The sequence below is a fragment of the Aricia agestis genome, chromosome 21 (genome assembly GCF_905147365.1).
Source record: "Aricia agestis chromosome 21, ilAriAges1.1, whole genome shotgun sequence".
Taxonomy (NCBI): Eukaryota; Metazoa; Arthropoda; class Insecta; order Lepidoptera; family Lycaenidae; genus Aricia; species Aricia agestis.
The window spans coordinates 10,112,720-10,134,347 of record NC_056426.1 but is presented as its reverse complement, the minus strand read 5'-3'; the positions used below and the strand labels follow the sequence as shown (position 1 = coordinate 10,134,347).

Here is a 21,628-nt window from a genome sequence, read left to right as displayed (position 1 = left end):
GTCGTCATCATGATCGCAGTGGTGGCAACGAGGTGTTGGCTCCCTCTTGGCCGTGTGGTGCAGGTAATGACCGAAGCAACCATCGCCCTGCCTGCCCTGCCCCGGGGCAGTTCTAGATGCCGAAAACGCTAAAAAACAATTATCCTAATTTTCGTCCAACAACTGGTTACCCCGGCCGCCATCTTGGTTGTCGCACGTGACGGCGAAACGCGGGTAGACTGACAAGCGCGGAATTAGTGCTAGCGGACTACTTTACACTTTACATTGAAATTTTATTACATTTTCCCCACGAGTTTAGTAAGGGTCTTCATACTTGCAAAACTTGTAATTTTATATTCACTTACTATAAATCCTTGGGTTTTTGTGTTATTCTGACTAAATTAACATTTAACGCTTATTAAAACAGCGTAGATAGCTCCCAAACCTTTTCTGTCTGAAAGTTGTTTGAAAAATACAAATGTTCCTATCGTAGCAAATTAATTAATTATGATTTTTTTCACATCCACATTACTACATAGTCCAGCGGGGCTAAAATAGTCGCTTTGAAGAATCATGATATGAATCATAATATGATTCATTTTTCTAAAATCGCAAAATGCAACTCTGCTTGTAATTTGTTTCTGTATTTTTGTCAAAACTGTCAAACTGATTTGTCAGTTTGTCAGTTTTGACAATTCATTTGCTGAATTGATTGAGAGAAATTGCTAAATGTGACCATTTTAGCCCCGCTGAAGTACCTATCCCGAACAACCGAAATCGAATCGAAATTGGTCAAAAATGAAAGAAAACTATGTACTAGCTACTAAGATTTTGCTAGTTATTATCCCATAGAAACAAAATAATGGTAAAAGATAAAATGTAGCCCATATTGTGTTAATCTAGATTCTAGAGTCTATACTTCTGTCAAAATTCTGTTGTTTTTTACCGACTTCCAAAAAGGAGGTGGTTATACGTTCGGCTGTATGTATCTTTTTTTTTTGTATGTTCAACGATAACTTAGCCGTTTGTGATCCGATTTTCAAATTTTTTTTTGTGTTGTATAGGCTTTAACTTGAATTTGGTACCATGTTTACAAAAGTGGTGATCTGATGATGGGATCCTAGAGGAATCGAGAGGACTCCTTGAAATTTGTATGGATACATATACTGATTTCAATTTTTTCTGAAGCATTCGAGGTAAATGCTACCAAAAAGTAAGATATCGCATCAGGTTATACCCTGGATCCGAAGGTACCCAACAGAACTTTTGAATCCTTATAGATACAGGTTCAGGGATTTCGGCGTTGTTTAAACAACTGAAAGCATAAGCCAACACATCAATTTAATTGATCATCATCATCAAAATCATAATTGTGCCATGGGTCATTACATTATGACCCAATTATTGATACTTTTCGTGATATTTTGCATCGAAGCAGATGTTTTTTATGATTATTTCGCTGTTTGTAGACCGATTTTTAAAATTCTTGTGTTGTTGTATAGGATATAATCTTGATTTTGTATAATAATTACGAAAGTGGTCAGCTGATGATGGGATCTATGAACAATCGAGGGAAATCCTTGAAATTTATCAAAAGACTCATAGTGGTTAAAATGTTGTTTCTAGTAAATTAAACATATGTTACGAATAAGAGAAAGTCCAAACGAAGGTGTATCTTGGTCCAAAGGCACTGAACAGAACTCCTGAACCTTTAAAGATAAAAGTTTTTAAATTGCAGCATCGCTTAGATAACTGCAAGTATTTACCACAATTTCGCTTACAGTAACCTAATGTGAATAGTTAACATTCGTAGTGGCTATTTACGCATAAAGCCTTATCTTGTAGATAACTAAAAAGAGTGAAATTATTATTTTTAACAAAAAATTTAAACCGACTTCCAAGGTAAAAACAATAATAATATGAACTAAAAAGTATTAAATAACTCTTAATCTATAATAGTGCCTTTCTCAGAATTCATCTAAATCTCAACTATTTCTGTACATACTACAGTCTTCATTACTTTGAAGTCGGTAGATTAAGAGTTATTTAATACTTTTTAGTTCATATTATTATTGTTTTTACCTTGGAAGTCGGTTTAAATTTTTTGTTAAAAATAATAATTAATGAATAATTCATGTACTTAATTGAGTGACACAAAATTCGTATCGAACAAACATACACACTCATATCTTTCGCCCTTATAATCTCTCACTAATATTTCGATAGTAAAACTTCACAAATTTAAATCCCTCTCACCAGTATTTTCAGCTGTTTCCTCCGTAGTCGTCGTAATTCCCGGAGGGAGAGTATCGATGCGCAGACATAACTGTATTAGGTTATGTAGGGGTTGGGTAGGGGTGCCGATGACGGGAAATTTAAGATTTGTTTGACTATACAATGTTTATACGTGGGAGAGCCATGCTTCGGCACGAATGGGCCGGCTCGACCGGAGAAATTGTGTGTTTGATGTGTTTCGCCGAGTGAGTGAGTTTACCGGAGGCCCAAACCCCTACCCTATTCCCTTCCCTACCCTCCCCTATTCCCTTCCCTTCCCATCCCTACCCTCCCCTATTACCCTATTCCCTCTTAAAAGGCCGGCAACGCACCTGCAGCTCTTCTGATGCTGCGAGTGTCCATGGGCGACGGAAGTTGCTTTCCATCAGGTGACCCGTTTGCTCGTTTGCCCCCTTATTTCATTAAAAAAAAAGAAGTGAGTTTCTTACACCGGTTTTTCTCGCCTAGTTCCCGAGCTAATGGTAGGTATCATGTAGATTAATATTTTACATAATATTTTGTATTCCGAATGAGTAAATTTCTAATTAATTTAGCAATAAACCATTTTCCATTTCATTTCAATATACTTTGTGACTAGACGACGCTCGCAACTCCGTTGCAGCAAAAAAGTTTCGGGAAAACTCAAAGTATCTCCATACCAAATTTCAGCGAAATCAGTTTAGCGGTTTGGACTTGAAGAGGTAACAGACAAACAGACAGACACACTTTCGCATTTATAATACATATTAGTATGGTGTATATATTGTAAGCCAATACACGATTTATTTTAAAAATACAAAAATTGAAAGTTCTCTCTTATGTAAATAAACATTTTGGCACAGCCCTAAATAAACCCCAGGCTCGCACAATCTAGGGGGCGAGACATGTCAATCAAATATCCCTTAACGTCCCCGCGTAGATAAACGCCATAATAGAGACCCCGACGATTTATGCGAGGCCTCCGACAACATACACCACGCTGAAATGTTTTCACAACATTCTACATATCACGTTATTTATATGTAATAAGCGATGATATTTAAATTATTTAGTGATGGAGAACTTTGGTAGAAGATTATCGTGTAGAGATATGTGTAAAAGGAAGTTATAAATTAGGAATGATCCAAGGTTTGATTTTCGGTCCACATCTTTTTAAATGCTTTTATTTGTAATCCAGTCTAGCGCCTATTTGAATTCGTTTATAGAGTGGAAACTGTACGTTTTTCTGCAACTAAACTTTAAGTTTTATAATATTGATTACATTAAAGTTATAATATTGAGTTAAAATAATTAGAAATAATTCAAGGTCCAATTTTCGGTCCAGCTTTTTTTAATGCTTTTCATTTGTACTTATAGAAAATAATTTACTCAGATACATGATATTTAATTTTAACCCAGATCTGCGTTTTAATGATATCCTTAATAATTATTATTATAGATATCAAACTAAACCAATTTTTCCCTCATTCCAGGTACAATATACTGCCGTCGACCGGAGCCCTACTACGGTCGTTTTATCGGCAAACTGACGCAGTACGCGCACGGCATCCGCGGCATGGTCTACGCTGTTGACGAGAGTACTGTCTTCGTCCGAGGGTTCGCGTACGACGGCACCGGGCCTGATGCCTACTTCTGGGTGGGGGATTCCCCCCAGCCGTCTCCAGAAGGGATATTAGTGCCGTATCCGGAGGATTATGTTAGCCGGTAAGTTGAGGCTAAGCCTATTCAGATTGTCAGAATATTTAGTCAGAGAATGGTCTTCGTCCGAGGGTTCGCGTACCACGGCGCGGAGCCTAACCCACCCAGAGGCGGGTGGTAAGCGTCATCATGCCAAATTGGTCCAGAAGAAAGACGTGGTAGAGCCATGCTTCGGCACGAATGGGCCGGCTGGACCGGAGAAATACCACGTTCTCACAGAAAACCGGCGTGAAACAGCGCTTACGCTGTGTTTCGCCGAGTGAGTGAATTTACCGGAGGCCCAATTCCCTTCCCTTCCCATCCCAACCCCCTCCCCATTACCCTATTCCCTCTTAAAAGGCCGGCAACGTACCTGCAGTCCATGGGCGACGGAAGTTGCTTTCCATCAGGTGACCCGTTTGCTCGTTTGCATTGCATTGCATTAAAAAAAAAAAAAGACATTGGTCGCATCTGCTGTACAGATTGTAACAAGACTAAGGGGCTGTTACACCACTTCCTGATAAGTGCCGGATAGGCTATCCACCACTTAACTTGACAGGCCCTAAGTAATAATACTATAGAGTGTGTGAGTTCACGGTGAAAGGAGCAGCACGGAAGTAGTTACTTAATTCTTTTATTTACATGAAATGTGATCATCATAGAAGTCAAAAGTAAAATTGTTTCAGCGATGCTACTTTCACATGAAGAATTCATCGAGACACATACACACACTTAAGTATTATCAGTTATTAATGTCTGTGTTACACCCTGTATAATAATACAAAGTGGACAAGTTTATTGATTTTTATATTACCACTAGGCCATTGTTATCCAAAACCTACAGCACGCTATACCTACATGTGATAGCGTGCTTACAGGTCTTGGATAACAATCTATGATCACCAATATACATTAGGTGTAGGGTTGCCATCCGTCCGGGTTTCCCCGGATTGTTTTTGAAAAGTGTCCGGGTGAAATCCGGACACTTTTGTCGAAAGAAATCCAACTTTTTAGTCATGCAACAACAAACGAAAGATAAAACCTTGCTAAGCATACACACGGTTTCTTCTTTAATCAAAAAGTACGATTTCAAGGATCAGATTTTAACAAATTCTTGTAATTGGAAAAGGAAGATGTTTTAGCAAAAATTGGGAAAACGTAATTGTAAAATGTAATTTATACTTTTTAAGAGGTGTCCGGGGAAATAACCACATTTTGGTCAAATGTCCGGGAATTTTGTCGGGCCTGACCGGCCAAGGCAATTTGAGTGATGGCAACCCTAATTAGGTGGAAACAATGGTCTTTACACGCCTAAACAGTTAACAGTTTGAAAATAATAAATGTCTCTTATCCATACTAATATTTTAAACTAGACGTTCCGTGTACGGCGTAAATTAGATACTTCACAGACAAATTAGTCCACAAAAATAGCCTATGATCCTTTACGTGGTCTACTTCTTATATTCTGTGCCAAATAACATAAAAATTGCTCCAGTAGTTCGTGAGATACATAGACATAATATATATTATGTCTATGGTGAGATAAGCCCTTTCAAATAATTTCCCTCGTTTTTCCGTAAAAGAATAAATAGAGGAAAATGTGCTTCCTCTATTTATTCTCTTCTATTAGTCTTAGCATGATAAAATATAGCCTATAGCCTTCCTCGATAAATGGACTATCTAACACTGAAATAATTTTTCAAATCGGACAAGTAGTTCCTGACATTAGTGCGTTCAAATAAGCCCTTTTAAATAATTTCCCCCGTTTTTTCCACATTTTCCTCTATTTCTTCGCTCCTATTAGTCTTAGCATAATAAAATATAGCCTAAAGCCTTCCTCGATAAATGGTCTATCTAACACTGAAAGAATTTTTCAAATCGGTTCCTGAGATTAGCGCGTTCAAACAAACAAACAAACTCTTCAGAATTATAATATTAGTATAGATGGGAAAGTGTGAAGTGTGAACCGGTTTTGCTGAAATTTGGTATGGAGATACTTTGAGTCCTGGGAAAGGACACAGGATACTTTATATCACGGAAAAATGTACGGTTCCTACACGAGAAGCAATGCGGGCGTCATCTCGTTGATAAGAGACTATTTTCACCGTTTAAAGTAAAATATCTCCATTCTCCAACCAACAGGCAACAACCAACGAATCTAGTGAGAGAAATAGCACCATTCGCAGCATCATTTATCTTACAGCTCCACGCAACTGACCGGCCAGTGAATGGTACAACTTGTTACAATTTGTACTAATCTCTAAAGTAGTGTAAAGAACCTTTCTGTTCCATGCGCTAGAGCAGTGGCTCCCAACCTGGGGGTAATTACCCCCGCGGGGGTAAAATAGCTATTCTAAAGGGGTAACAGAGGTGGTGGTAGAGAAACCGTCTTAACATGGAGCATGATATGAGATGCGCGTTAAGTGTAACTGAAGTATGAACCTAATAATATTAAAAAACCGGCCAAGTGCGAGTTGGACTCGCCCATGGAGGGTTCCGCAGCAGCAATAAGGTTTAGCTTGTTGTAATTAAAATGTTTTTGATTTATTTTTATATTTCAGTTGATTTAATGATAGTTAAATTAAGGTTTACTATTTATGACGTATAAAAAAAACTTCTTGCTAGATCTCGTTCAAACCAATTTTCGTTGGTAGTTTTTATAGTAATGTACATCATATATTTTTTTTAGATTTATCATGCCCCTACTTTAGAAGTTAAAGGGGGGGGGGACACACATTTTACCACTTTGGAAGAGTCTCTCTCGCAAACTATCGAGGTTAGAAAAAAGTGATATTATAAATCTCAATATGATTTTTGAAGACCTATTCATAGATACCCCACACGCATAGGTTAGACGAATAATTTTTTTTTTGTTTCAGTTGTACCTATGGGGACCCCTAAAATTTTTAATATTTTTTCCATTTTTGTATCAAAATCTTAAATGCGGTTCATAGATTACATCTACTTACCAAGTTTCAACATTATAGCTCTTATAGTTTCGGAGAAAAGTGGCTGTGACATACGGACGGACAGACAGACAGACATGACGAATCTATAAGGGTTCCGTTTTTTGCCATTTGGCTACGGAACCCTAAAAACAGGGCCCAGGGGTAACAGCTCTAAAAAGGTTGGGAACCACTGCGCTAGAGCAATGTTTCTCAAACTTTCAGCTCCACGAACCCCTGTTAAAATTTCCAGGTGACAGCGAACCCCTTACTAACTAATGAAATCAGGTGATCAGCCTGCACATAAAGTTCGGATACGACAGTTTTCCAACGTGCGAATTGAACTCACGACCTCACGTGATCGTCAGTCAAGACTCGTGCTTCTAACGACTGTTCGTAGCAGGTAGAAGCTAAAATAACTTTGTGAAACGCCTTTAACGGTTCGTTACCCGTAAGTGAAAAACGTTTGGTAGCTGATGTACAGTGACGATTCGTTAGATATAGGAACCGGGCATTAACCGCGAAGGCGTTACTCTAAAATCTAAATAAAGGGCAATACAGACACTCCTAATTTAAAGCCACCCTTTACCCTCTGAACAAATGGACCACGGACGCGTTATCCATACTTCAATACCAATATAATTAATGCGAAAGTGTGTATCTACCTTTTCACGCCCAAACCGCTGAACCGATTTTGTTGAAATTTGGTATGGAGATACTTTGACAGTGCAATAACGACTGCACTAACGGTCAATGAACTCGCTATCCGCTTTTTACCAAGCTACCTTCTTTCCAGCAAATTGAGCCAGATTATTCAATGATATCTCTCCTCTGGTTGGGTTTGGCTTAGGGTTGCCATCACTCAAATTGCCTAGGCCGGTCAGGCACGACAAAATTCCCGGACATTTGGCCGAAATGTGGTTATTTCCCCGGACACCTCTTAAAAAGTATAAATTACATTTTACAATTACGTTTTGCCAATTTTTGCTAAAACATCTTCCTTTTCCAATTACAAGAATTTGTTAAAATCTGATCCTTGAAATCGTACTTTTTGATTAAAGAAGAAACCGTGTGTACGCTTAGCAAGGTTTTATCTTTCGTTTGTTGTTGCATGATTAAAAAGTTTGATTTCTTTCGACAAAAGTGTCCGGATTTCACCCGGACACTTTTCAAAAACTCGGCCGGACGGTCCCCGGACGCCCTTCAAACTAGGACAAATCCGGGGAAACCCAGACGGATGGCAACCCTAGGTTTGGCCACAACAGATCATAATAATATTATGTTCTCGGCCTGTGTGGCTGGAAAGGACATAGGATACTTTTTATCCCGAAAACTCTTACGGTTCCCGCACGATAAACACATTTTGGTTTTTGACACACGTCATCTTTTTTTTTATGAAATAAGGGGGCAAACGAGCAAACGGGTCACCTGATGGAAAGCAACTTCCGTCGCCCATGGACACTCGCAGCATCAGAAGACCTGCAGATGCGTTGCCGGTCTTTTAAGAGGGCATAGGGGAGGGTAAGGAAGGGAATAGGGTAGGGGATTGGGCCTCCGGTAAACCCACTCACTCGGCGAAACACAGCGCAAGCTTTATTTCACGCCGGTTTTCTGTGAGAACGTGGTATTTCTCCGGTCGAGCCGGCCCATTCGTGCCGAAGCATGGCTCTCCCACATAAAACTCTAATAAGAAAATACATATTATTCTCCTAACTTTAAGCAACTCCTCATTCCAGGGACCCACCCGTGCTGGCAGCTCACACGAACTCCGACATCCTGCTGCGACTGCCGCCCGGCAAGCGGCTGAGGGATATCAAGTGGCTCAGCGTCTGGTGCAGGCGGTTCACGGTGAGTTGAAAAATACAGCTGGTCAACTAGTCAATCGTTCATTCATCATCATCATAATCATTATTGCCGTCCACTGCTGAACGTAGGCCTCCCCCAATAAGCGCCAAGTGCCAACTGCCAACCATCCCGATCTTGGGCAGCCCTCATCCATCCGCTGCCAGCTACTTTCTTCAAATCGGTCCACCGTGTCGCGGAACGTTCAGCGTCCTACACTACGTTTGCTTAAGCTTGGTCTCCACTCTAACTCTTGTCTGCTCCATCTACCGTCTTCCCGTCTGCAGACATGTCCAGCCCACATCCACTTCAGCGTGCTAATTCTATGAGCGATGTCGGTGACTTTATTTGTAGTTCATTATTTAATAACATTTAGGGGCCGTTTCACCACTTCCTGATAAGTGCCGGATAGGCTATCCACAACTTATCAGACAGGTAGAGCATGGAGTACCTGTCAGTTAAATTGTGGATAGCCTATCCGGTACTTATCAGAAAGTGGTGAAACAGCCCCTTAGACTCGTACTCGTATTTATATTCCGCTCTGAATCTACTACTGAGTAACAATTTTGGCTGTTATGCTGTCAGCGTCATATGATAGTTCTTATAAGTTTCACATTTTTGTGAAAATTAGATAGAAGTCAAACTCCTCTGACAATATTATATGATTAAGGGTATTGTAATACCTATTTGCGCATTTGCAACTTGCCAAAGTCTGCACTTTACATTATTTTTATATTTAAAAACCGTTTTAACAATTTCCAGGTGAATTTCGGTGATGTATTCATCCCCTCCGGCCTAGATCCTCCTCGGCCTCGCGTCCTCCCGGAGTTCAAGCGGCTCGCCCACGGCCTCCGCTCCGGCAACATCTCCGTGCTAGACGCCAAGACCTTCTATATCCCTAACCTGCATTACGACGGCGCGGGACCTGACGCGTACTTCTGGGTCGGGAACGGCACCGAGCCTAATCCTTTTGGGACTAAGGTGAGAGATTGAACCACATTCCGCAACCAGAGCATAATCCTTCGAGTTTAAACACATCCTTTTAGGAATTATGTCAGTGTTTGTATCACAATTCACATGCAATCTTGAGAACACAGGCGCTAAGCCTAATCCTTTTAGGACTAAGTTGAGAGCTTGAACCACATTCCACAATCTTGAGATCACAGGCGCTGAGCTCATCCCTTTGGAACTAAGATCCCTTTGGAAGTAAGAACGACGTTGCATGTAATATGTTTTTAAGATTTAGAACACACTATCCTTAATCTGACTGGAAAGCTCTTAGTTTGACCCCTTCATAGATGATTGTTAACTAATTTATATCCAATCAAATTCATGAGGATATTATAAAAACATACGAACATACTACTTAATATTCTAAATTATTCCCAGCGGCGCCAGTTTTAAGCACTGTAAATTTATCCCCTTTAATCTTCAGGTACCAAACGAGCAAGGGTCCCTCCACCCACTCCGAGGATACCTCGGCGAAGACATAGAGATAGTCCTCCCCGGGAAGTTAACAGCATACGACGTGGACTGGCTGGCGGTGTGGTGCGTGGAGTACAGACACAACTTCGGCCATGTACTGATACCGAAAGACCTGGATGTGCCACCGGCACTGGGGCAGACGAAGATCACTGTGAGTATGCAAAGGGTGACGCTGATGTGTGAGTAGATACACAAACAATGATGACAGAACTAGACAATACACAATAAATAATAATATTATGATACCAATATGTTAGTAGATACACAGCTGCAAAAGACAGACAGAGACGATGCACAAAGAAATACGAATAGACTCTTTAAACAATAATTAGCAGATGTTTAGAAGGCTATTGAAACTACTATAACCAAAGACTCAAACGACCATCTCTTTAATAGTGACAATGAAACAATTACAGATACAACTAAGCAAATTAAATTCATAACCACAAAGATACAAGCTGCTAAGGATTATTTCTAGCAAGGCTCTGTAAGTAAAACGAAGTGGAGTGTAGATAATAAATCACACAATTAAATAGTGTCTCCGACTTTGTCTCGTAGTGGGGATGTTTATTATATTTGGAAACACAAGAAGTACAGAAAAGTAGTTCTTAATAGTGACGGTGGATTCGGTGACAGCTTTTAACAATAAACCACGCAGCCTAGCAAATACACGGAATTATAACACACAGAAACTAACACTGTAATTAACATTTACAAAAGAATTATTTACACAGCTGATAACTTTTATAAGGTCCTTGTCTGATACGTTGAAAAGTCACTACATAGACAAAGACAATATAATAATATAAGTTATCAGCTACGTACATATTATTTTAATTGTAATATAATGATAATAATGTTACATTTTATATTTTAACCATTTTTAATAGACAGCTTGGATAAGTAGTTTACTGATTTTGGTCTTTACAGGTATCGAACGGGACGGAACATAAAAAATCTAATCAAACGCAAATTTCTAACAATATACCTAGTGCCGTGTCAACTTAGCAACTAAAAGTCTAATTTTGAAATTTAATAAAACAAATAATTGAATAAACTTAATTATTTGTTTTACATATTTTGGTGGTGGGGTTATGATTTTTGTGAAGCATTTGATTTAATATGAATTGTAGTTAAACATAATAAACGATTACTATTCTTATATGAAATACAAAAATTCCTATTGCAACAATTTTAAAATGAATTATTTTTGAAATGTTGAAATCTTTTCTCTAAATGGTTTGCTTTTTTAATACGGTCTCCCGCAAGGTTATTGCATAGGACCTAATCTTTACATATTGTTGAACTACAATAAATATTATGTGTCAAAATAATAATTTGTGTTTATTTTATTTGTGATTAATAAACTATTTAATAATCATGTGTTAACACTTTTTCTTGTATGCTTTCCTTGGATTTAATGTTAATATTACAGCCAGCTTGGTGGTATAACCCGGTAAGTTAAGTTTAAACTCTCACAATTTTTTTAAGTGTTAATAATTTATGCTTAAAACTGGTGGATAATACGTAAGTAGATGCAATTATTAAAAATATATTACTTATACATCTTTCAAGTAAGAGTATTTCGTTGAAATATAACTATTAACTGAACTTTTGAATGATTACAGCTTATTTTAAAAAAAATCATGGTTTAAGAACTACATATTGACCAAGGACAACGTAATCAGACAATAATTATTCTAATTGGTTCTATAACATATTATAAGCAAGATGAATTCAAGTTTTAACCGATTGAAACAAGCCTTATGTAAAACCAGCTTAACGCCCGATTTCACCAACTGTCTCCTAATGCTAAGAATCCTCCTAGCGACCACCTATTCTTTAAGGTTTTGCCAAAGTTTATATGTCAACTAAATTCATAGGGTCTAGGAACTTAGGTGACACATGAGTTTTGTTAAAAACTTATTTGTCGTAAGAGATACATTACCCTAAGGGACTAAGGGTTAGGGGGCGGTTAGTGAAAACTAGCATAAGCCACCAACCTAGGCGCAGAATATTAACTATTTAACGTTACAGACAAGTTCAACGACATCGCAGACACCGATCAGTGCTTCTAATAACTGTAAAGAGATTCTCGACAAGCGACTACAAGTTAGATGGGAGATACAGGTGAGAATACAATATTTATTAGTAATATTAATAGAGATGATAGGAATAGAAATATATTAGTAAGAAATGATAGTAATAAAGTTGAAGTTAAAGATTCAAATGTGAAATCAAATGAAAGTAATCCTACAATAATTACAAATCATATTACTGATAAGCTGATAAAACTTTGTTAATAAAATTAGCAAATTAAAGTTACATTAGATGTTGATTATGGTTCTATCGTGTGTTCAGACCTCAGAAGTGACAGACCAACGTTATTTGGTCGAATATGTCAATTCAATGTTAATTGTGATCTGTCAGCTGGGTTTGACGTAACGCAACCAAACTACTTAGGTCCCCGATTTGCATAGGATTCAACTTCTCTGATAGTACAATATACAATCTACAGAATGTGTGTGTCATTTACGATTTTGAATATTATGGTGGTTTGATAATTCTCATGTTTCTTGGCTTTACGGTTTACACATAATGCAGTTTATTTTCAAAAACACTATATTAATTCTCTTTATTTTCTTCTTTATCACACAAAGCATCGTCAGGATCTTTAATTTTTCCTTTTCCAAGCAATAGCCCAGTGATTGCAAAGGTAAACATAGTAAGAAAATTGGTTCATTAAAAATCATGACTGATGATTAAGAGGGAGTGAAATGAATGGAAGAGTTGTGAGAGCGTATGATGAAGGATACAAGCTGCTAAGTAATGAAGTGAAGTGAAATAATGAAGTAAAAGAACATCGTATTCATGACCTTGATGACTTGAAATATAAAAGAGTACAGCAATATACTTATATTATTATAAGTATATTGCTGTGTAACAATATACTTATATCATTATTAAGTACATTTAAAAGAAATTTTGCCAATTTATTTTATGATCCCTCCGTCACTTTAACGATTCGTCAATAGCATTTAATAGCAATCTACATATTCTCTTAAAAGCAAAAAGCATTCAAAACAAAATAAGGACACCCCAAAAACGACATCCATATAAGGTTTTTCATAAAACCTTGTAGGCCAAGAGAAAGATAAAACTGAAAACTCAAATAACGAAGACCTAAAATTGTTTCAGGGTGATCACGTCCAAGTGACTTTAGCCGCTCGGCTGCGAAAAGACCAGTATATGGCCTTCGGTCTCTCCGGAGCTGAAGGTAGACCGGCCATGCTTGGAGCCGATGTGGTCGTCGCTTATTGGGATATCAGGTATATTGGACCTTCAAAACTTTTAACACTTAAGCCTACACCCGATAGTCTAGGTTAAAATGAATCTTGATTAAATATCATGTTTTCTATGTCTTTTTGTATACTTAAAAAACTTTTACTGGCGCATATCTTATATCTTTAAACGAGCAATTCTTATATCTTTAAACGAGGAATCTCGTAATCGGCTCCAACGATTTTCATGAAATTTAGTATATAGGGTATTTCGGGGGCGATAAATCGATCTAGCTAGGAATCATTTTTAGAAAATGTCATTTTATTCGTGTTTTATCGAATACCGAGCCAAGCTCGGTCCAATAGCTAGTATAGATTATAGATCCGATCCTATTGTATTATAATAGTTTATACATTTTTTTCATCGCTATTTCGTGATGATCTCTTCAAATGAAGTACATAGAATTTTATTATTATTACGAACTGCGATCTTATCCAGTTCTTGTTTCCATCTATTTTTAATGCCGTTATTTGTTTAATATTCTTACTACCAATGCATTGGCTCTTGTCTCCGCTTCGTCAAGTGCAACTCTTATTATTATTTCCTTTTCCACCATTCACTAATTGCGTGCTTAATCTCATACAACATTATTTTCAGAGCTAACCAACCCCGCGTGGTTGACTACAGCATCTCTCATCTCGCGCAGTGTGACGGCGAACGCGGTGTCTGTCCTGACCTCAGGCTGGGTGGAAGCAATGATGCTATACTTGGTTAGTTTGATACGATCATGCGTGAATCCCAAGTATCAAAATTTATGAGTATGAGGTTGGCGCATTAAAGTACTGCATGCCTGGATAAAGAAAATACAAGAATTGGTATACAGTTTACATACTACGCGGTTCACCTCAATATGTGCGTGTACGCTTACTCGAAGGTGTATCACAGGGTTCCAAATTGGGTCACATTTTAAACTATTCTTCCCTCGTATTCGTATATTATTGCCCTTCGCACTAATATGGGCACTGTGTCTATGTAATTTTTCATACATAAAGTCTGTTAATGTCTATGGGTAGATAATAATTATTGCCAAAATCAATCTTTAGAACTAAAATTTTAAGTATTAATTGTATTTGTCCACAGTGTCAGGTCTACAGAAAGACGGCGTGACCACTATATCCTACAGACGGCCCCTCCTAGCGACCGAGGCTGATCGCGACAAGGAAGTCCTGACGTCCCGTCCTCAGTCCGTTATAGCTGCGTTTGGCCCTCTTAACTCCAGATACGAGGCCAACGCTCACTCCTTCATGGATACGACTAGGAGTGATGTGCAGATCGACTTTGGAACAACGGTAATTATACAATTTAATTCGAAATTCCAATTATATTGACTGTATCCTACCGACTAAACCATTTAGTGACGGAAAAGACATACGGTCTTACCACAAAAGATTAAACGTCGGTTGAACGGTTGTTTTGAGACCATTTTGTACTGATTTTTCTCTAATAAACTGTTCAACGGGTGTTTAAATCTTTTGTAGTAAGACCGATCATTTTTAACAAGAATAATATGTTTGTTTAATTGTTTGGCATGCTTTACAGCCAGAACGGCTTCATGGCTTTCAGTTTAGGTGTCGTAAAAGACGTGTTTACTGTTTACTGTGCGAGGAGTGACACTGGGTATATCAAAACACTGTCAGGTCTTTTTAATTTTTAATTATCACCATCTTACCTTGGTTTAATTGCCATTTTCCTGTTTAACACCCATCCCTGCTTATAGAACGACAACACCTGTCTCGGTCTGGCCGAGCTCGACGCTGGTGGTCCTGCGCCTTGGCCGCCGCGCATCATCGCTCACACCACCAACTTCACCGCGCGCATCGGTCCCGCTGGCGGACGTAGGGGTTACACTCCTATCACTGGTATGTAATGTGTTATCATTGACAATGACAATATCATCATTATCTACAGTGTGTAACAAAAATAAGTGATAATACTTTAGGGTGTGTACGTGTTCCTTGTAGAGAGTTCATTGTGAAAGTTACAGCGCGTCGAATTTTTTTTTTCACTTTTGTATGGGCAAGGGCCCGAGCGTCACGAGTTTCCCCATACAAAAGTGAAAAAAAATTTGGTCTTTCAGCGCTGCTATTTTCACAGTGAACTCTCTACAAGGAACACGTACACACCCTAAAGTATTATCACTTATTTTTGTTACACCCTGTGTAATATCATCATCATCGTCGTCATCACTATCATCGCTCACACCACCACGTACGGCGGTCGCAGGGCCTACACTCCTATCACTGGTATGTGCTGTGTTATTGTTGTTGGCAATATCATCATTACCATCTTCTGTGTCATCATCATCATTACCTTCGTCGTCATTACTACATTTTGCTTCACTGGTGGCCGTACAGGGCCGTAGCTAGGGGGGGGCATAGTGGGGCAATGCCCTACCTTAAAATCACAATGCCCTACCTTAAAAATACCAATAATCGGCCAAGTGCGAGTCGGACCCGCGCACGAAGGCTTATACCGCGCACGTACCGTTATAGAGCAAAAATAGTATGGGACCTACCTACCTACCTAACCCTTAAATTTTTTTTTTACTTTTATTATTATTTATTAAATTACATATATTATTAGGGCCTTTGTGAAAATTTCAAGTGCCTACCTGTTGTCATCATTGATAGTTAAGCAAAAAACTCGTATGGGAGCCCTCCTTAAATATTTAATTTATTTTGTTTTTAGTATTTGTTATTATAGCGGCAACAGAAATACATAATTTGTAAAAATTTCATTTCTCTAGCTATTACCGTTCTTGAGTTACAGCCTGGAAACAGACGGACAGACGGACAGACATCGAAGTCTCAGTAATAGGGTCCCGTTTTTACCCTTTGGGTACGGAACCCTAAAAAGGAAGACCTAAAGGACTTGCATTACAGGTATTAGACAACAGAAATATACTTTATTCTTATATAAACTATACATTATATAGTTAAGATTTTTATTATACCTTTAAAAACTTTTTGTTCCGTTGGCAGGATTCGAACCCGCGACCCCCGGATTAAGCTGCCACACGCCCAACCATTGGGCCACAGAAGTCGTCGATAATAATTCTTTGTTCTGTGTATAGATGGCATTTGAATCACGATTACATGAAGCGATGCGTCCATTTAATTATAATCTTAATGAAAAAAAAGATGTAGTACTGCAGTGTGCGAGTCCACGTTTTCAACTTTAACTGCAATTAATAGGCCTCAAAGACTGTCAATGGGTCATGAAAGAATGGCTGGTATGGTATTTCTGGCCTTTGAAAAAAAAAGAACAAAAAAAGTTGATCTGAACGAAGTTCTTCGCATTTTTAATAATATGGCGAATCGTAGAATTCAGCTGTTTTAAATATTTTATGTTATTTTATTATTAATTATTATTTTAATAAGTTTGCAGAAACAATAATAATCTAAATATATTTTTAGTCGTATCTATTGACTTGTATCACCCAACCCAACAATTAATTATTATTTCCTCACTCTCACTCACACGTGGATCGCTACATCCAGAAGTTTAACCATATTGTTCGCTTGTTCTTCGTAATTGAGGATTTAATAATATGTAGTTCTTAGGTATAGTGCTCATGCTTTGTCACAGAATTTTTTTATAACTATTGAATGAATTGAATACATCATTGACCTAGAGATAAATCAAAACAACAAATACTAAAAACAAAATAAAATCAATATTTAAGGATTCGTGCTTTTTGGCCTTTTTTGCTGCATATTGATATTAATGGCAACAGTAGGCACTGGACATTTTTGCGAAATCACTTAATTAATTAATAATACAATTAAAATAACATTTATATTTAAAGGGGGCTCAATTACAAAAAACACAATTTTGGCCTATTTTTAATCTTTAACGGTACGAAACCCTTCGTGCACGAATCCGACTCGCACTTGACCGATTTTTTTTGCTTCCGCCCTACCTGTAACCGACGCTGCCCTACCTCAAATTTGACTCTAGCTACAGCCCTGTGGCCGTATCAGTGGAATGTGCTGTGTTATCATCGTTGTCAGGATCATTATTATCACCTTCGTTGTCATCATCATTACAACCTTTGTCGTCATTACTATTATCTCTTATAATATTATTATCAGTGACTTCTCTGCGTATATTTGCTCCGCTGGTGGCCGTATCTCTGGTATGTGCTGTGTTATGAGCTATTTATGAGATGTTATGAGCTGCAGGAAAGAGATTTTACGTTTTCCTAATCGTGGTAACTCCAACACTTAATTAATTTAAATAACAGTGTATATAACAAATCTATTGTTTTCATGCAGACAATACTATTGACAATGGATTCTTGAGTTTTGGTATGTATTCTTATTATTATACTAGTCCCTACTCTAGTCCAAAGCATGAGATGATGTTACAAAACAATTCATATTATTCGGTATATATTTAGAGGTAGGGATTTGAATTAAATGTTGTTCCTAGCCTAATTAATAATAAATTGGCAAACAATATATTTTAATACTCTAAACACAGTAGATATATTTAAATTATTCAAATTTAATAAACAATATGAGGGTTGCCAGCAGCATGTAACTTTCTACAATTTGGTTGAACTTTTATACAAAAACTTAACTTTTTTCTAAAGTTACAAAAACTTATCTTTAAAAAAATCAGAAATTTATATTTTAGTTAATTTAGACCTACATATTATAACATAATAATAATAATTTAATAAACATAATTGATAGAAATCTTTACATTTTTGTAAAGTCTGCACTCCAATTTTTTTTTAAACATTTAACTTCAATTTAATGAAGATTTTGATATATAAATTTCATACCTTTTTAGTCAAACATTAAGTGACTCTGAGTGCGGCCGTTAAAACATTAAGCTACCCGTCCCAGGGTATACAGTATATTTAGCTAGAACCTTCCGTCATCAGGTCATCCGTCCTGGGGCATCGCGTGGTACATCAACGACCAGCTGATCCCCGAGATCTACGTGGAGCGCGGCGAGACGTACACCTTCGCCGTCGAGGGCGGCGACGACCGGACCAACCCCGCCAAGTGAGTCTGCCATGTTGCACTGACAGAGAGTTGTCACCGGATTACGTGGTGTGGTACATCAACAACCAGCTGATCCCCGAGATCTACGTGGAGCGCGGCGAGACGTACACCTTCGCCGTCGAGGGCGGCGACGACCGGACCAACCCCGCCAAGTGAGTCCGCCATGTTGCACAGACAGAGAGCTGTCACCGGGTCACGTGCGGACGGGGATCAGCTGGTCGTTGATGTACCACCCTACGGTGGGGTGGTACATCAACAACCATCTGATCCCCGAGATCTACGTGGAGCGCGGCGAGACGTACACCTTCACTGTCGAGGGCGGCGACGACCGGAATTCGTTTCTAAAATGGCAAACTTAAGAAATATATTTTCTTGAGTTACAGAAGTAAATGAAATGTTCTGTTGCATGTCATATTTAGGCTAGGTCCAGACCTTTATTGGACTTGACCGTTAACTACGTCAAAATGTATGGTTCATCGTAGTAAACGAATAATTTTTGCGCAAACTAAGTTGCGGATAACATCTAGTTTCGTATGTTTCCTAATATCTGTCTATCTCTCTCAGATTCCATCCGTTCTACATAAGCGACTCGTCGGAAGGTGGCTTCGGACAGAAGAAGCCAGAGGACCAGAGGAAGCAACGTGTCTTCGCTGGCGTGGCCTATGACAACGAGGGATACCCTTATCCTACTGCTGGTAGGTGTTCGAAGCACTACTCTACCGTACTCAATAGCGATTAGCGATCCAATAAAGCTGAACAATACTGTTAGATCGATGAATTAAACCAGTAATAACATTGATAAAACTTGCATCCAACGCATCGCATTATCATCAGTGTTGCCTGTAAAAGACTAACAAAAGCTACCAAAAGATTTAAAAACTACCAAAAATGGTACAAAAATATTAAGAATTACCTACCAAAAATGTTGAAATGAAAGAATTAAAAAATATATATACATGTTTGATGTTTTCGTCATGCTGGTTATAAGTAAAATTAATAATTATGCGATTTATGTAAAAGATAATTTTAGTTAAATAAAATTATTTTATTTTTGTGCCAAACACTGTAGGTGTGTAGGATTATTAACGGACGCAACATGTCCGATTTTTTATTTTTTATGAAAATTCTAATGGCATGGACTGTGCAAAAATGGCATGATGTTATATTAGCTGCGAATACATAGCCCAATTCCCTGCTTGCGGGCCCCAAGACGAGCAATTTTATTGCGCAATATCTTGTATTGCATAATATTATTGACCATCTAGGATTAATATCGAACATTGCGCGCCTTCAATCTAATTGTCAAATAATCTGTTCCATAGAGTTGACGCGTGATACTGCACAATACAATTATTATTGATCGTCTAGAGGCCGACTAACTCGCTTCTTTACTTATTCCAGTGGGCCGCTACTGCGAGTGGACGCACAAGACTACCGACCAGGCGCTACAGTCGGAGACCTTCGAGCAGTACATGGAGACGCTGCAGCTGGAGTGTGAGCCGGGGGAGCCGAGTGTCCTCAACTGGACCGTGGCGCATGAGACGCCAGATTTGTTGTACTACCAGGTAAGGGTCGAGTGAAACTTTAAGATCACTCGGTGAAAATAGGCGGCGGATCAGGGTCAGGAGTGAGGGGGAAGGGTGGGTCCTTGACTATCGTTATCAACTATTGAAAATTGACCAATGACGTACCTGTATCTTCTATGTAATAATATCTCTAGTTGGATGGATTAACCTAAGTGTCATTCTGTTAATGATCTACTGCCTTCTTAACGTTATGATGATCATCATCATTACCGTTCTTATTATCTTACGGTATTTTTGTATTTTATTTCAGTGTTATACGCACAATAATCTTGGCTGGAAGATACACGTAGTGGATCCGGGCACTCCGATCCCGCTGCCCGGCGACAAGAGCGCCATCACAAATATGGCCACTCCCCTTCTGTCACTGTCACTATCACTTGTCAGTCTGACAGCTCTCTATTCTATGGTGAGGTCGAGATAGACGCGTTCGGATACTCGCAGCGAGCTCTGCTGCTTATATTGCACATTACAAAAATGAAACTACTGAAACACGAAGACAATAATAAATTATACAATTTTTATAATGCGTTATACATGTGTTTGATGACAATAATTTTATTATTTAACATAGAATTTATATGATACATATATAAAAATTAGTTATTTACAAAAAATATTGTATGACTATCTATAAAGCGTAAGTTTGAAATGTGATAATATAATCTTTCTGAGCTCGCGTGTATATTGTACAGGTTTGGAATAATGTCAATAATATATATCAATTTCATATCAATAAGTAATTATACAGTTTGAAACTATCTTTACAATTTGTAGGGTTTGGATACTAACATTTGTAGGTATATATTTTCCATACTAGATGTTGTATTGCCTGTAACAAACTACTAAATTGGTAGAAAACAGCAGCAAATAATGAAACTTGTATAAAATGTATCGATTCATTATTCCAGCGATCAAGCGATTAAATGTATTTAGCAAATGACAATATAAATTGTAATTATGATGACTGTTACAGCGTTTTCATAATAGGTGACATCGATATCTAACAGAAACTGCTAAATCTCGTATATCTTTGGAGTAACTGCATTTTTCAAATATAAAAAAATAATATGTTGCACTAATATTTCGTACACGTCAGGAGTCAGGAAAATACAAAGTGTTTGTTGTTGGCATTGTTTGGCATAATATAACTACCAATTTTAAGTACATAAGTACTATTTGGTGGTTACTTAAAATGTTGGTACTTTGATACCGAAAAATCGAATTTACTTATGTCACGGTCTCGCTCTCAAGTCTCATACATAGGAACTACAAATTATTCTAAGATATCGTGTCGCCTAATTTGAAAGGCTTGACGATAATTCGAACAGTTTGCAATTAATTTATAGACTACTGAAAGAGATTAAGCCAATTAAAACGGTTATGAACTTAAAGTTTTTACAATACTCGAAATGTATGACAATAAACTAGGTAAAATGTAAATAATCTTTTAAATATTTTTCAATTTTACATTATATAGTTA

At 37.9% G+C, this 21,628-nt stretch overlaps 1 protein-coding gene across 5 annotated transcripts in view; it reads left to right on the top strand.

Annotated features, from left to right (window-relative positions):
- LOC121737690 (protein Skeletor, isoforms B/C) overlaps positions 1-20,716 on the top strand; it is a 56,699-nt gene extending 35,983 nt beyond the window's left edge. Inside the window, exons 3-18 of one of the 5 annotated variants that reach the window (XM_042129358.1) lie at positions 3,726-3,957; positions 8,612-8,723; positions 9,480-9,698; positions 10,153-10,353; positions 11,638-11,658; positions 12,240-12,332; positions 13,401-13,531; positions 14,142-14,254; positions 14,625-14,833; positions 15,262-15,403; positions 17,822-17,854; positions 18,439-18,491; positions 18,644-18,714; positions 19,127-19,257; positions 19,964-20,127; positions 20,399-20,716. In XM_042129358.1, the coding sequence (XP_041985292.1) occupies positions 3,726-3,957; positions 8,612-8,723; positions 9,480-9,698; positions 10,153-10,353; positions 11,638-11,658; positions 12,240-12,332; positions 13,401-13,531; positions 14,142-14,254; positions 14,625-14,833; positions 15,262-15,403; positions 17,822-17,854; positions 18,439-18,491; positions 18,644-18,714; positions 19,127-19,257; positions 19,964-20,127; positions 20,399-20,569 (2,096 nt within the window). In that variant the 3' untranslated portion in view covers positions 20,570-20,716. Of the gene's footprint in view, positions 1-3,725; positions 3,958-8,611; positions 8,724-9,479; positions 9,699-10,152; positions 10,354-11,637; positions 11,659-12,239; positions 12,333-13,400; positions 13,532-14,141; positions 14,255-14,624; positions 14,834-15,261; positions 15,404-17,821; positions 17,855-18,438; positions 18,563-18,643; positions 18,715-19,126; positions 19,258-19,963; positions 20,128-20,398 lie in introns of all 5 variants that reach the window. The other 4 variants (XM_042129357.1, XM_042129359.1, XM_042129360.1 and 1 more) reach the window with 4 other exon arrangements.
- Positions 20,717-21,628: the final 912 nt, after the last annotated feature.